General features: G+C 51.0%; 1 protein-coding gene across 4 annotated transcripts in view; it reads right to left on the reverse strand.

Moving 5' to 3' along the window:
• Positions 1-14,300, reverse strand: part of FAM193A (family with sequence similarity 193 member A) — an 81,230-nt gene that overhangs the window by 5,923 nt on the left and 61,007 nt on the right. For all 4 annotated transcript variants that reach the window (XM_019658031.1, XM_019658030.1, XM_019658028.1 and 1 more), the window contains 5 exons: positions 13,256-13,538; positions 12,408-12,591; positions 11,174-11,404; positions 7,090-7,930; positions 1,069-1,150 (listed from right to left, as the gene is read on the reverse strand). In XM_019658031.1, coding sequence (XP_019513576.1) covers positions 1,069-1,150; positions 7,090-7,930; positions 11,174-11,404; positions 12,408-12,591; positions 13,256-13,538 — 1,621 coding nt within the window. The remainder of the gene's footprint in view (positions 1-1,068; positions 1,151-7,089; positions 7,931-11,173; positions 11,405-12,407; positions 12,592-13,255; positions 13,539-14,300) is intronic.

Genomic DNA, 14,300 nt, shown 5'->3' on the forward strand with positions numbered 1-14,300 from the left:
AGGGCAGTGTCACTGGCCCTCACATGTGGGATCCGAACCGGGGCCCTCTGGCGTCCCAAGCCAGTTCTTAACCATCGCGCCACTCGGCCGGCCCCTCCAGTATTCTATTAATTAAATTTTAAACTACAGTGTCTGTAGTTATGTGTTCCTTTTTACTTAGATATTCACAAAATTAAAGAAACCTTTGTTGTTATGGAAAATTTCAAATATGCCCGAAGTAGAGTATGGTAAAATGCTTGACTGCACCTGCTAAAATAAAATATATATACACACACATAAATGATATAATAAATATATAGAATTTCCAGAAGCATGTAGAATCTTGCAGTATTTTATTTTATTATTATTATTTTTTAGCTGAGCCATCCTGCCACCTGTTGGCAGCTCAGCAGCAGCTCAGCTCAGGAATCAAACCGGCGACCCTGTTGCTCAGAGCTCGCACTCTTCTTGAACGAGCTCTTAACCAACTAAGCCACTCTGCTGGCCCCTTTGCAGTATTTTAGATAGGAGCTGATGACGTTTTGCATTGCAAACTAACTGGTGTGTGTGTGTGTGTGTGTGTGTGTGTGTGTGTGTGTGTGTTGAAACAAAGAAGTACTTCCAAAAAAAGAACAGTGATTTAAAAATAAATTATTTTTGCCATAATTCACATAGTAGATAAATATTATCAAACATAGTACTAATCAAGTCTGCTTATTAGGAAAACTGAGCAAACATCTAAAATGTTATATTTCTCCTTAAAAGTATGCCGTTTCAGTGTGCTCTAACATCAGGACCACTTGGGAAGCTTGCAAAAATACCGATATTGGGGTCTGGGGAGGGGCCTGTGTTCCCAGGCTACGCTGCTGGTCCAGGACTACGGTGAGAACCGCAGCTGTAAACTAGTCTTCGCACACCTGGGGTAGGGGGGAGAAGAGAATGAGTGTGAGTGTGAATGTGAGTGAGCAGGTAGCCAGGCTGTTGGGCTAGCTGATAGAACTGCTGTCCAGACAACTGCCAGTGCTATGGAAAGGTCATGTACGGTAACCATGAAACCATCATTATTTCAGACACAGTCCTAACATTTACCTTTTGAAATATTCCACTTCCCTCTCTGTCTCATCCATGTCCACACTGTCTAGGTCGATATCTTTAGGCAGAAAGACATCATCTGTAAAATGAGAGGAAAGAGGCATGTCAAATTACAAGAGCAGGCCAGCTTATCGGAATAGAATTCTGGCTTTACTTAAGTTCCAACTTCACAAACTAAAATTTTTTCTAAAATGAGATTTTACAAAAGGCCAAAAGAGGGCAGATCTGTCTCGTGTGCGTGTAAACATCTGGGTCCAACGTGGCAATTATGGAACTCACACATTTTTGAGCAAAGCAACCACCACTGCTTCAGATCCCACTGGAAGAGACCCATTTGCGGGCACCTGATTCCCCAAGTGATCCGTCATTAACCAACGGTCTCCACGGTGAGAGGCCCTGAGAAGGTCCCTGGAAGCCTAAGCTGCATGCAAACCCAGAGGCTGTCGCACGTCCCTGCTGGAGGGAGGGAGGAAGGGGAGTAGGGCACAGTGGTCAACAGAAGCTGCCAGAAGGCAGGCCCATGAGGAGGGCAGCGCTGTCCCTTTAGGTGCCCTCACAGTAAGAGGACACGACTGTACCCAAGACCCAGATAGCAACTCTGGGGCATTCACTTTATATGTGCAGCATCCGAGAGACCACATCAAAAACTTTTCAGGCCGTTCAATAAAAAAGCAAGGCTCTATTTCACTTTGTAGTTCTATAACCCTCTCTGAAGACAGGAAGGAGTAGGGAGGCCACTGATTCAGGATTCCACCACGTCTGAGCCTTGAGCACAGTGGGGCTGCTGTGAGCTGTGTGCACAGCGCCGGCCCCACCAGAGAAGGAGACCACTGACGCCCTGGTGAAGGCGCGTCTCCACGGCCCTGCAGACCGCAGCATGGGATCAGCTTTCGGAATCTTAAATCCCTTTTCTCCCTTTCCTAAGAAGCACTGGGGTGCTTGTTCCCACAGGAGCACCATCAAGGCACGCTGTACCTGCGCAACAGCAGCTACTGCTCTCGACGGCTCGCAGCACCTTCACCGCAGAGCTTCCCCTAAGGACGTGCACGGCCACATGGCCATGTCTCCCCCTCCCACCCACACCTCCGGCACCCAGAGCTCCACACACTAGGTCTTCCTCCTCTGCACCATCCCTCCTTCTCTCCGCCGTATCCCTGTGGTTTCAGCTACACCTGGACACCACACCACCAAACCTCCCTGGACCTCTTCGTGAGGTCCGTCCATAAAGCCACCTCCTCCATACATCTACCTTTCAGGCATCCGACCTAGCCGCCTCCTTTTCTTACAGTGAACTAGAAATAATCGTCCCCACCTCCCTTCCGCACCCTCAAGTCACGCCTTCCACCATGTCAGCAAGTTCTGGCAAATACTTCATGCTGCCCCCATCCTGCTGCCACCTCCCAGCCAGGCTACTCGGTTGTCCCTGGCTTTCGCCTGCATGGGGTCATCCTGCGACATGTCTGACCGCAGCACACCACTAAGGCGATTCCGTGGGGGCCTCACCTGCTGCTATCTGCTCACTGAGGCCCTGACTGAGGCAGGGCGAGGTGAGCAGGCATGTTTACAGAGGTCAAAGGGCCCAAGACAGCACAGTCTCCACAGTCGTTCCGCAATAGTCCTACAAGAGGAATAACTACAAAAGCCACCAGAGCAGGCAGTTCTGCTGGAGATGCTGTCGTAATAAAGCACTCTTCAATAATCCTTTCTCATTAGAACTGCCGTGTTTCCCCGAAAATAAGACCTAGCCGGAGAAGAAGCCGTAGCATGATTCCTCCAGGGTATGGAGGGCACACACCCCTCACATGAGGGCTTTATGACCTGTTTCAGGGAGAAGGGCACCTTTTCCACAAACTCCTTCAGCTTAAAATAGTCAGTATGCCAAGGTGCCATATTTTGGCACCTAAAATCATGCGAGGGCTTCTTTTTTGGCTAGGTCTTATTTTTGGGGAACCAGGGTAATCATCGGTATTGAAAAGCTTGGTATAAGGAAAAAAAAGAGACAGAACTATAACCAGATTCAATATCGGGAAAACATTTTTCATAACAAAACTACACTAACTAAAGTGGACAAAAGTATGACCTAAGAATTTCAGGCTGTCTATTCATTGTCAAGACCGTAGGCGATGGCTCCTTCACCAGAGCTCAGAGAATTCTGGGCCCGAGCCCCACCTGCGTACACACGCCCAAGGGTGTGCTCCACCCAACCAGGAGGCCGATGGGACACCTAAGCAGGAGGACCAGTGTGAGCATTTCACGTATTTAATTGTGGACCTATGTTTATTATGTGTCCTGACAAATCAGAAATAAGGCAGCTGAAGTCTTTTTCTTCGCTGGCTTCTTCAAAGCTGTTACCCAGGAAGTAAGTGGGTGAGACGACCTCACCTAAAGCAGCAGGAACTAGGATGGGGCAAGAAAGGTGTAAGTGGGGAGCAGTGCATTAGGACAAAACACCAAATGCCAAAGATTTTTTAGAAATAATAGAGTGAAGGAAACACACCACATATAGAAAGAAATAGCAAATACACCTAGTAATTATGAAGTCATGTCAGGGTTAAGACCAACCAAATAGTGACATCCATAAATGGCAGTGGCCGTAACTCACCTACAGAAGATTTCCAGTGGGCCTCACCCAAAGCGAGACTCAGGGCTATGCTGCACACAGAGAATGACAGAAAACCAAGTGGCTCAGAAATGAAAGGATGAGGACAGAGATGCCTCACAAGGCAAAGAGAAACAGAAAGAAGGAGCAGCAATTGCCATCTTGGATATAGTAGAAGAATTCAAGCCAGAAGCACAACAAAAAGGACATTTTTAAATACTAAAAGCAACAATTCATTAAGAACAAAGAGGAAAAAAGCAGAAATTCCAGACCCACGTCCACATGGACATTTAGTGTAGCAAAGGTGGCACCCTGGATCACTAAAGCAAGATGAGCTTTTTAATAACTAGCACGGGGACAATTGGCTAACCATTTGGAAAAAGATAAAACTGGACCCATACCTCACATGACACACAAGAATAAATTCCAAATACATCAGTGAGCTAAACAAAAAAAGTAAAACCACACAAACACTAGAAGAAAACGTGGACACATTCTTTAACGTCAGTGTTGGGGTAAAGCTTTCTAACAATTATTTAAAATCCAGAAGCAATAAAAGATGGATGGATTAACTACATAATATTAAAGAAACAAAACAAAACGAACTTCTGCATGGCTAAAAAGCATCATAAACACAGAACACAACCTATGACCTGGGAGACTGTAACGCAGCATGTAATGCAGTTAAAAGGATGTCGGGCCAGCCAAGTGGCGCGTTGGTTAAGAGTTGGCTTGGGACGCCAGCTCTGAACAGCAGGGCCCCGGTTCAGATACCACATGGGCCAGTAATGCTAAGCCCTCTACAGCTAAGATGGTGAACAATGGCTTGACCCGGAGCTGGGCTGTTATGAGTCGCCGGCGATGGTGTGGGCTACAGTGGGGCTGGCCGGCAGCTGGTGTGAGTTGTTATGAGCTGCTGTGAGTGGCCGTCCAATGGCCGGGGAGCGACTGCCTCACCCAGGAAGAGCGCAATGATAATACCAACATGTGCCAGTGAAGCGGTGTCCTCCACAACTAGACTGAAGGACAAAAGGATAGCAACTTGTCTGTTCCCCTTCCCCAATTTCCCAATGCTGTCCCCCTCCCCCAACTCCCCAATAAAATCTTCAAAAAAAAAAAAAAAAGGATGTCTCTAGTATATACAGGACCCCTAAAAATGGAAAACAGTAAAAATGAGAAAAAGATATAAATAGGAAATTCACAAAAAAGATCTGCAAACAGACCTTACAACTATGACCTCACTATAATTAGAGAAAAACCACAAATGAACAGTACGCTGTAACCCAATTTCGAGTAATGGACTGGCTCGTGATACAAAGCCTGACATGCTTTGTGGCAAGGCTGTGGGAACCAGGCATGTGATGGGAAAGCAATGGTCGGTGTGCGGAACTCAGTGAGATCTAGCAAAACCCTTTCCGCACTTCTTTCTGACCCAGCAGCCCCCTTCTGGGAAGTTGCTCTGAATAAACATCTCCAGACAGGAAAACACATGCACAAGAGCGTCTCCTGCGGCACCATGTCTGTGGGACAAGCAGTCTGGGAGGGCAGACCCAGTATGCTTTAGATGAAGCACTACGCAGCCGTGAGACAATGGGGATGAGCTCTGTGAACCGATACGGAGTGGTGTCCAGAACATACTGAGTGGGGAAAACAGAAAAGAGTATCTTTAGTCTGCTACCTTCCGTGTAAAAAGGAAAGCAAATTAGAAACCACGTTACCTGCAGGAAGTGGGTGGGAATGAGACAGAGAAAAACTAGAATTGGGAGGAGAAATAAAACAAAGTGGAATGCCAACAAAGGGACCCACTGCATTTCAACAAGTGACTGTCACTGTGCAGCACTGCACTATAGCCACGCGTGTGCTCTGGGGAAGGGCTAATCCCAAATACCTGCAAGCTAAAGGAGAGGGACTGTGACTACATACTGAGGACAAGTTCACTGTTTCTCCCAGTGCAGAGGGTGAGCGGTTCTGAGGCTACGGATGTGCAGGACTGAACAAGTCAGAAACACCGTCCGAAGTCTGAGACGGGAGTAGCGAATGTGGATGGGGGATGCCTGGGGTGGGGGTGGGGGATGGCACTGGAGCCATTAGTGAGAGCTCGTGTCTTTCATTACAGAAATAGACTTGCCCCCCCCCCCAGCTCTATCAACTGCAGGGGCCTAGAAGCAGTAACCCACCAGGAGTGCCCAGGTCTGCGCTAAAAAGAACCAGGGCTCCTTGGATAAGTGGCAGGTTCGGGCTGGGGTGGGGAAAGAGCAAGATGAGTTTGGAAAGTATGACAGGGCTTCAGAGTCACAAGGTCAAGGGGCCACGGACGGAGTCACAGTAAATGGGTTAGTTAGCAAAGAACTGGAGTCTATAGCACAGACTAAGAATCTAAGAATCCACCCTGACATAAATAGCCACATGAATGAAAAGAATACGTGAGGAGAAGGAAAGCTCTGGTTATAGCAGAATGCCAAATAGGAAATGCAGAAGGAATAACAGAAAAACCACTATTTGGCAGACAACACAGTAATAGCCACTTCAGGCAAGAATCGTCAATGGATGCTCAACTACCAGGTGAACGTGTGATAAAAAAACAAGGTTTGTCTCCCCGTAAGATGTGTACGCGTTAGTCTGACAGTGGAGGGACTGGGGAGCCACCCCCTCAACCCCAGGCCCAGTGATGACGCCCGCAGACGTCACACCCTCCTGTTCGCCCACCACTGCCATGGCAGCACTGCCGGAAATACACAGTCCGACTCCGATCGTGAACAAATGCACACAAACCTAATGAAATTACCCTAAAAAGTAGGCTGTATTTGTTAGAAATGTCAAGGTTGTGAAAACCAGGAACTGACCCCATGAAAGGAAATTAGAGATATGACACATAATCCTGTGTCAGGAGAAACAACACTAAGGTTTTTCCCGCCCAAGGACATTAAAGTGACCGCTGGAGAAGTAAGAGTAAGGTCTATAAAGAGACAATGATACTGAAACGTGGCAACTTCTTGCTTTTGATAACTACTGTTTCATAGGCGAGTACCCTTGTCTTGAGGAAATACACACTGAAGTGCTTCAGGGTAGCGGGGCGCCATGTCTGAAAGTACTCTCGTTTGGTTCAGAAAAAACGCAAAGGGAGAGGGAATGAGAAAGCAAACGTGGTAGCAAGCCGGCTGGGGGCATCTGTGTGACAGGAATTCTTTGTACACTCCGGCAGTTTTGGGAAATCTAAAAGTATTTCAAAATAACAAAATCTAACAACGGCTCTTTGTCCCTCCTTGTTGGTGACAGGCCACAAAGCACAAAGCGAGGACAGCTCAGATCTACAGGAGGGGCAGCCTGAGGGGACATCGGCCCTGCTCCCTCATCTCGCTACAGGTACACACAGACGCGGGGGCAGCGGCCACACAGACTCCCCTCGGCTCCGTATTTACCGATCGAGCTGCTCGCTCTGTCTCCCTTCTTCTTCTTGTTTTTCTTGCTCTTGCCCCTGGGCTGCGGGGAGTCAGCCAGCAGCAGCTTGCCGCCATGCGCGAGCTCGCTGGGGGAGGCGGGCTCCGCGGGGCCAGGGAGCCACTTGTCTTCCTTGACGTGGTTCAGCTTCCTGCTGTTGTTACTGCTGGCTTTCCTCTCCTCTCGCTTCGGCTCGGCCAGGGCCGGGGGCTCCAGCAGTTTGGCCTTGGGCTCTGCCTGGGGCCGGGGTCTGGGCTGGCCCTCCGCGGCTCTGGGGGGCTCCGCGGGCTTCCGCCCCGGCTCGCTGCTCGCTTTCCCGGCCTGTTTCAGCTTCGGTCGGCTCGTGCCCTCCTTGTGCTGGTGCATCATGTCCAGGAGAAAAGACAGCGGCTCCTGCGGTTTCCCACTGGCCTCCTTCGGGAGGAGGAGCTCGGAGTCCCTAGTGGCCGTGGGGTCCGCCGCGTCCCCATCAGCCCCCGGCCCCGGCCTGGGCTCTGTGTGCTCGGCGTGTCTGGAAGGGGAATGAGATGAGGTTTCTGGTTCTGCAGTTTGCTCTAGGGAGCCATTGTGGATGTTTCCGGAGTCAGGCACAGACTCTGCTGCTTCCTGGAAATCTCTAGCGAGCATGTCCAACTTGGGGCAGTCTTTGCTGGGCCTTTCCTTCTTCTTCTTCTTCACAGCTCGGAGCTTCTGCAGCTCCTGGAGCCGCTGCAGCTCCTCCTTGAGCTGCTGCTGCTCCCCCTCCCGCCGCCTCTGCTCCTCCCGCAGGTGCAGGTGCTCCCGGGCCCGGGCCTCGGCTTCGAGGCGAGCCTTCTCCTCCAGCTGCCAACGGGAGAGGAAAGGGGATTGAAGAAAGCAAGCTGTGAGTGTTGTAAAAACTAAGACACAGAAAAATAAGACGGTTTGAAAAACAAATCATGTAATAAGAACATAAACTCTGAAAGGGGCTATCAGAGGCCAAAGCCATTAGTTATTAAAACACACCTACCGAGTTACTTTTCTCGGTACAATTATTAGACCTGATCTATTAGACTCGCCGAGGCCCACACTAGTCCTGCTGGGTGCGTGGCAGGAAGCTCCTGACAGCCCCTGCCTGGTGCTACACACAGAACACAGGGTGGAAGCGGGGCCGTGCTCCTGCCAGCTGCTCTGCCCAGCGTGGGCTGGGGTGGGGGTGGGGGTGGGGGGACACATGCTGCACACGTGCTGCCAGGATGCTTGGCGAGCACACACTTTCAAGTGCAGGCTGGTGTAGTTACGTGTCAAAAGGACATTCAAGAAATGTGTACTAAAAACTGGAAAGCCCCTTTCCCCCCCAGCAGATAAGCAAATTTCCCAATCCATTTTAACTAGTGTGACAGAGCAAATGACTGTCTAAAACTGTCAGCATTACATGGCAAACAGATAATGGTTATTTCTGCTGCCTAACGTGCCAGGAAATAAATTTTCATCCAAGTGAAGATTTTATTTTTATTCTTGGTACGTATTCCAGGAGCATAAATGGCAACGATTCCTTGGGTTTAGAAAACAAGTGGAAGCCCTTCGGGTAGGAGCCTGGCTCCTCCTGTCGCGTGGCTCCAGGGAGGCTGTGTTTGGAAGAAACTGGCAAACACATTTTGCATGGGAAAATTTAAAGTCCTTCCAAGTACTAGATTCCCCCATGTATAAGACGCACCCGTCTTTGAAAAATTTGGGGTCTCAAAACTGAGGGTCTTTATACAGTGGTTGTAGATTTTTTTTTTTTTAAAGATTTTATTGGGGAGTTGAGGAAGGGGAACAGCGCTGGGGAATCAGGGGAAGGGGAACAGACAAGTTGCTGTCGTTTTGTTCTTCATTCTAGTTGTAGAGGATGTTGGTTCACTGGCCCAAGCTGGCACCATCAATGAGCTCTTCCCGGGAGAGGCAGATCAGTCGCTGGCGACTCACGGAAGCCCAGCTCCAGGCCGAGCTGCCGTTCACCATCTTAGCTGTGGAGGGCAGTGTCACTGGCCCTCATATGTGGGATCCGAACCGGGGCCCTCTGGCGTCCCAAGCCAGTTCTTAACCATCGCGCCACTCGGCCGGCCCTGGTTGTAGATTTTTTTACTCGTATTTCCCACTGAGGACGAGGCAATATATGAAGACAGTGATTTGTCATCAGACACAGATGAGGACAAGCTAATGGGCGGGAGTTTTGACAGTGATGAGGAATTGTATGAATTTTATGATGAATAAAACTTGAGTTCAATAACTTTATGTAATACAATTTTTTTTTCAAATTTCGGGCCCCAAAATTAAGGTGCGTCTTATACATGGGATCGTCTTATACATGGGGAAATATGGTAAATTATTTTTCACAATATTTCCGTGGGCATTATTATTCTTTTATTTTTAAAATTAGTTTCAGGTGTACAACACAGTGCAATAGTTATACTTTTTACCCCTCAAAGTGACAACCCCCCTCCCCCAATGGTGGGCATTATTTTAAAAGAGACAACTTATCTTTTTAAAAAACTTAAATATGAAACATGTTAAAAAACAAATGGCAGTTTTTTCCAGTCAATTTGACAACTCAAGTACAAATTACTTGATGCCCTGCTCCATCTGATGAAGAGAAGCCTCCCTGGAGGGGGAGCCCCCCACGGCTGCCCCACAGGCACAGGTCTACGGGTGAGCCTGCCCTCAACAACGAGCCAGTCAGTGGCAGGCAAAGTAGGCTTGCGGGTTGCTCTATGAAACGTGTGCTACGTAAAAAACACGCGGGATGCAGGTGGGTGCTGAGGGTAACCTGGGACGGGTCTGAAGGGGATGAGGCATGAAGTCGGGATCCAGACCGCCTGCAAGGACGGGGGACAGGAGTCCAGGGTGGGGCCACCCCTGGAAAACACTACAACGAACCTAGAGGGTCCTAATGACTCCCCTGGGACGTCTCCAGGGCCTTGGCCCACCCTGGGACCTCCAACTGGAACGCTGGTAACACTTCCGGGGCGGGGAGGGGAGGGGCGAGGGCAGCAGAGCAGGCCACCTCCTAAAGCCCCTGGTTAGGCCTGATGCTCCGTTTCGGGGCTGAGGTACCAGCAGGCTCCTGATGAAGCCGCTTAGCAGGACAATCGCAGCTCTCAGGCTCACACGGCTGGACGTGTGGCCCAAATGCTGGTCCCCGTGGGGATGTCCTCGTCCTCTCACACCTCTGTCTGATGTTCCAGGGACCTCACCTCCCCCCTGAGCATCCCGTCCTACTGTTAGAACCCTTGTAACCTTTCCAAGTTCCCCCTGAGCCCAGATCTGCCTGCTGTGGTCTGGCTCCTGGAGCCTGACAGCTTGAGGTGGCTGCAAGCAGGAAGGTGTGTGGACCGCAGTACAGGGGCTCGGTGGGGGACCCCTGAGAGGACTGGGGAAGGGGGGGGCGCCTCACAGAGCAGGTGCTGTTTCCATCACTTTCAGTATTAGCAGGAAGGCAGGAATACAATTTCTCAGTTACTAGCATAGTGTCTGAACATTCTATGTACTCGCTGGACCAGAGGTCAAGTCCAGTCACAGTCCCACACTGGGCGAGCCTGCCTCGTCCTGGCAGACATATGCTTCCGTGACATCCCATGCCCTGTGGTGAGGTGGGGACTGCTCAGGGCTCCCACACAGCCGTCATCTCCCTCTTCCACCCTCGGCACCACTTCTGGAATAGCCTGATGCTTCTCTGCCTGTGGGTGAGACGAGGAGCCCGGGCCACCGCTCAAACCTGTCAGCGGATGCCACTGTGCCAAGGGCCTTGTCCCAGCCTCGTATCCAAGTCACTCCTTCAGCCACAGTCTCCAAAGCTCACTGCCACCCCCCTCAAAACCCAAGGGCTCCTTCCTCTGCTTCCCTGGGACAGAGGGTCTGCTGCCCCCATGAGAGCCTGAGGTTTGTTTCCGATCCATCATCAAAGCCGTGACACGGAAGGGAGAGCACGTGCTGCAAACCCAACGTGGGGCTTTTAACCAGCGTCCGTTCAGGCCACCAGAGAGTCAGGGGCTGCTGCTGCAACACTGTGGGAGACCCGCTCCAAGCCCATGAGCCCCCGCGCTGGGCCCACAGACGCCAGGTTACCTTTCTCTGCTTATGCCTCGCCCGCTTGGCTGCGCGAGAGCTGCTCACTGGTTTGGTCTCTGAGCTGTTGATGAACTGCAGCAAGTCCTCCACCCTTCGGTGGTCCACCACACTCTCCCTCTCCGAGAGCTGATCAGTTTTCTTAGGCTGCTCTTCCTTTCTCTTGGTCAGCCGTAAACGAAGCTTTTCCCTCATTTCTGCGTAATTTCTACTTGTTGGTGCAGCTGGAGGCTAAGACAATGTAACGGCACACAACAAAATCAAGCCTAAAGTTTTAATTATTTTGAACATAACAAACTGCAGACCATATTTCTAAAAATTAATTTCTTCTTTTTACTCAAGTAATACCTATGCACCAGGAAATAAGGAAATAAGGTCAACAAATGGCAGGAAAAAGGAAGTTTATACATTCATGAGAAATCAAGTAAAGAATGTATAACTATGTACAAAAATGAGTCTTTTTAAATAGAAAAAGACATAACTACACATACTGATTAATATACTTTTTATGTAATACAGTGTCACTATCTTCATGCCAGCGTGTTTGTAGTATCTTTTTATCCATTTGTAGGATTCCTTTACAGTGCTGAAAAGAAAAAACACTGCCCTCAATCTCACTGCCAAAATTTCTTACAAACTACTAAACCCATGCGCATTGTTTAGGAAATGCGGCCAGAAAAAGAACTCCCCTGGCTTTCCTGCCTCCCGCTTCCCCGCTCCCCGCCCCCGCCCCCCCAGGCCCCATGACTGGTGTTTGCTGGTATAGATGAAAGATTATTCTGGAAAGTATGTGAGTGTATCAACATCCTTTGTACTCAAGAGACGGGTAACCATACACGCATCGCGGCGTCCCACGGTACGCGGACTATCTGGACGCTGTAAACGCCCACGGCTGGTACTCAGCAGGCCCCCATCCCACCAACTATTTCGAAAGTCATAAACATATGCAAAAACACCATGAGAACATCCTTGCAGCTAACTCTTTGAGCAAATCTTTCTCTTCATATTTTTAGAACAAGTCCAACCCGAAAGTGGAAGTGTAGTTTCCGGCCATGTCTGGATTTGAACTACACGGCAAATGAAGTTTTACGCACAACATAACCACACCTGGAGTCAACCCAGCATCCGGGTCTCGCAGAGGAGCTCGCATACACACAGTTCCCACAGAGACATGCACCTGACACGCACCCATCAGCAGAGGCCCCGCCCCCCAGGCAGGGCTGTGGGCACTTACCCCGCCATGCCCGAAGAATTCACAGTAGCAGCAGTCACAGTACTTGCCCTCCTTCTGGTTAGTGGAGGTGGACGTGCTGGAGCTGTGCTCCGAGCAGCTGTCCTCGTCCGCACTCTCGTCCCCGTCGTCCTGCTGCGGGTCGTACACGCCATTCTCGCAGCGGTGCCCTTCACAGTCGGGGTCACTGCCAAAATGCACAGGCCTGTTCACAAGCAGCTCGTCCCCTGGAGGGCACGGGCACTGTGTGGCAGGTGAGGCTCTGGTCCTTGCTGCCAGGGGCTGCCCTGCCCTGTCACAGACGGGAGCAGGGTGCACAGGGCAGCACGGCCTACACGGACATCGGTCACAGGAAAGGTGGGTAGTGACGGGCAAGGTGGTACATGGAGGCACGTGGACAGGCAGCGCACACAGTAGTCTCTGCACTGTCCCTCCCATCACTTCATCCTGAGTGTGGGGTGGGATGGCTCCAAACAGGCCAGCTTGAAGGTAACAAAAGCTGTCTTTTAAAAGGAACCTTTTGTGTGTTTGTTGTGTTGTACTTCGCTTAATGCACAGCAATAGTAACTTACAAGACACCCAAGGCCCACCCCAACGTTGCCAGTGGTTACATGGTGGTCTGCACACCCGTCTATGGGGGACCCTGGCTCTGCAGAACTAGAGGCTGAGACTGGAGCCCACCCTTCGGCCTACGGCCTCTGCTGGGCACATCCTTGCCTGCTGCCCTTTACTGGGCTGGTCAGCTGCACGGTGCTAGGGCACAGAGCTGCTACAGCCGTTATACGGTGTTAGGGCGCATGGCACCCCATTTCCACAGTGCTCCAGCCCTCACCCCCAGGACCCGGGCTTACCTGCAGACGCTGGGAGGCGCGCTAATGGAGCCATCCGTGGCGGGGGGCGGGGGGCCCACCGAAGCAGGACAGAAGCTCTTGCGTGACTCCACAAAGCTGGGAGACGTGACTGCAGTTTTGGGGAAGGTTGGGGCTGCAAGACTGGCAAGGTGAGGCGTGGGGCCTGGTGGCAGGGCGGCAGGAGCGAGGGCAGGAAGCGGAGCCAAGCCCGTGGGGCTGTTCCTCGGGGCGGCTGGCACGGCATGCCTGTGGTCCTCCTTGTTGACGCCATGGAAGACCTCACCTGCATTGGGACACGACAGCCATATCAACAGCTGGAGTCAGACACACACTCATGCTTCTTTTACTTATAACTCTGTACCGGTTTTTGTCTGAAAAATGTTTAAATCCATCAAGAATGTGAAGGACCAGTACAAAGTGCCCATTAGCCTTCCCTGGAGTCGTCACTCTGGAACGCTCTGTCACGTACGCGACTGGACACACGCGCACTTTGTGGCTGAGCATTCGGAAGAGGCTGCTCCGTCCCCACACGCTTCCTGAGAGCACGCGTGCTGCAGCCGCACCACGTGGGCACAGCAGGCTCTTACACTGCCTGACTCCTCTACGCGCCACCCTTACCCAGCACTGGGTTTCCCCACGTGCCACTGTAGCTTCTCCCCCAACTTAGCCTCTTTTAACTCTGTTCCCTTTCACGACAGTGACACCTTTGGAGTCCGAGCCAGCTGTCCACCCGTCTGGACTTAGTACACTCAGCTGACCCGCCTTGGGCATGAAGCCTGCTAAGGTCATGCTGCATCCTTGTAGTCTGAGTGTCACTTTGTCCTTGGCGGTGAGGTTACATCTGGTCAGATTCCCCCAGCAACAGGCACCTGTCCTCCTTACTTGTGGGTGCTGCTCCCCGACAGGAGGGGCAGTGTTCCCCACACCGATGTGCAGTATCCCCAATGCCCACGGACGGTGCTTCCCCCTTCTGTGGCTCTTGTGGGTGCAGCGACAGTGATCTGCTGTGAGGAAGGCTCTCCACCTAACTCCCGTCTGGAGCAGC

This window comes from Hipposideros armiger, unplaced genomic scaffold (assembly GCF_001890085.2).
Source record: "Hipposideros armiger isolate ML-2016 unplaced genomic scaffold, ASM189008v1 scaffold_282, whole genome shotgun sequence".
Taxonomy (NCBI): Eukaryota; Metazoa; Chordata; class Mammalia; order Chiroptera; family Hipposideridae; genus Hipposideros; species Hipposideros armiger.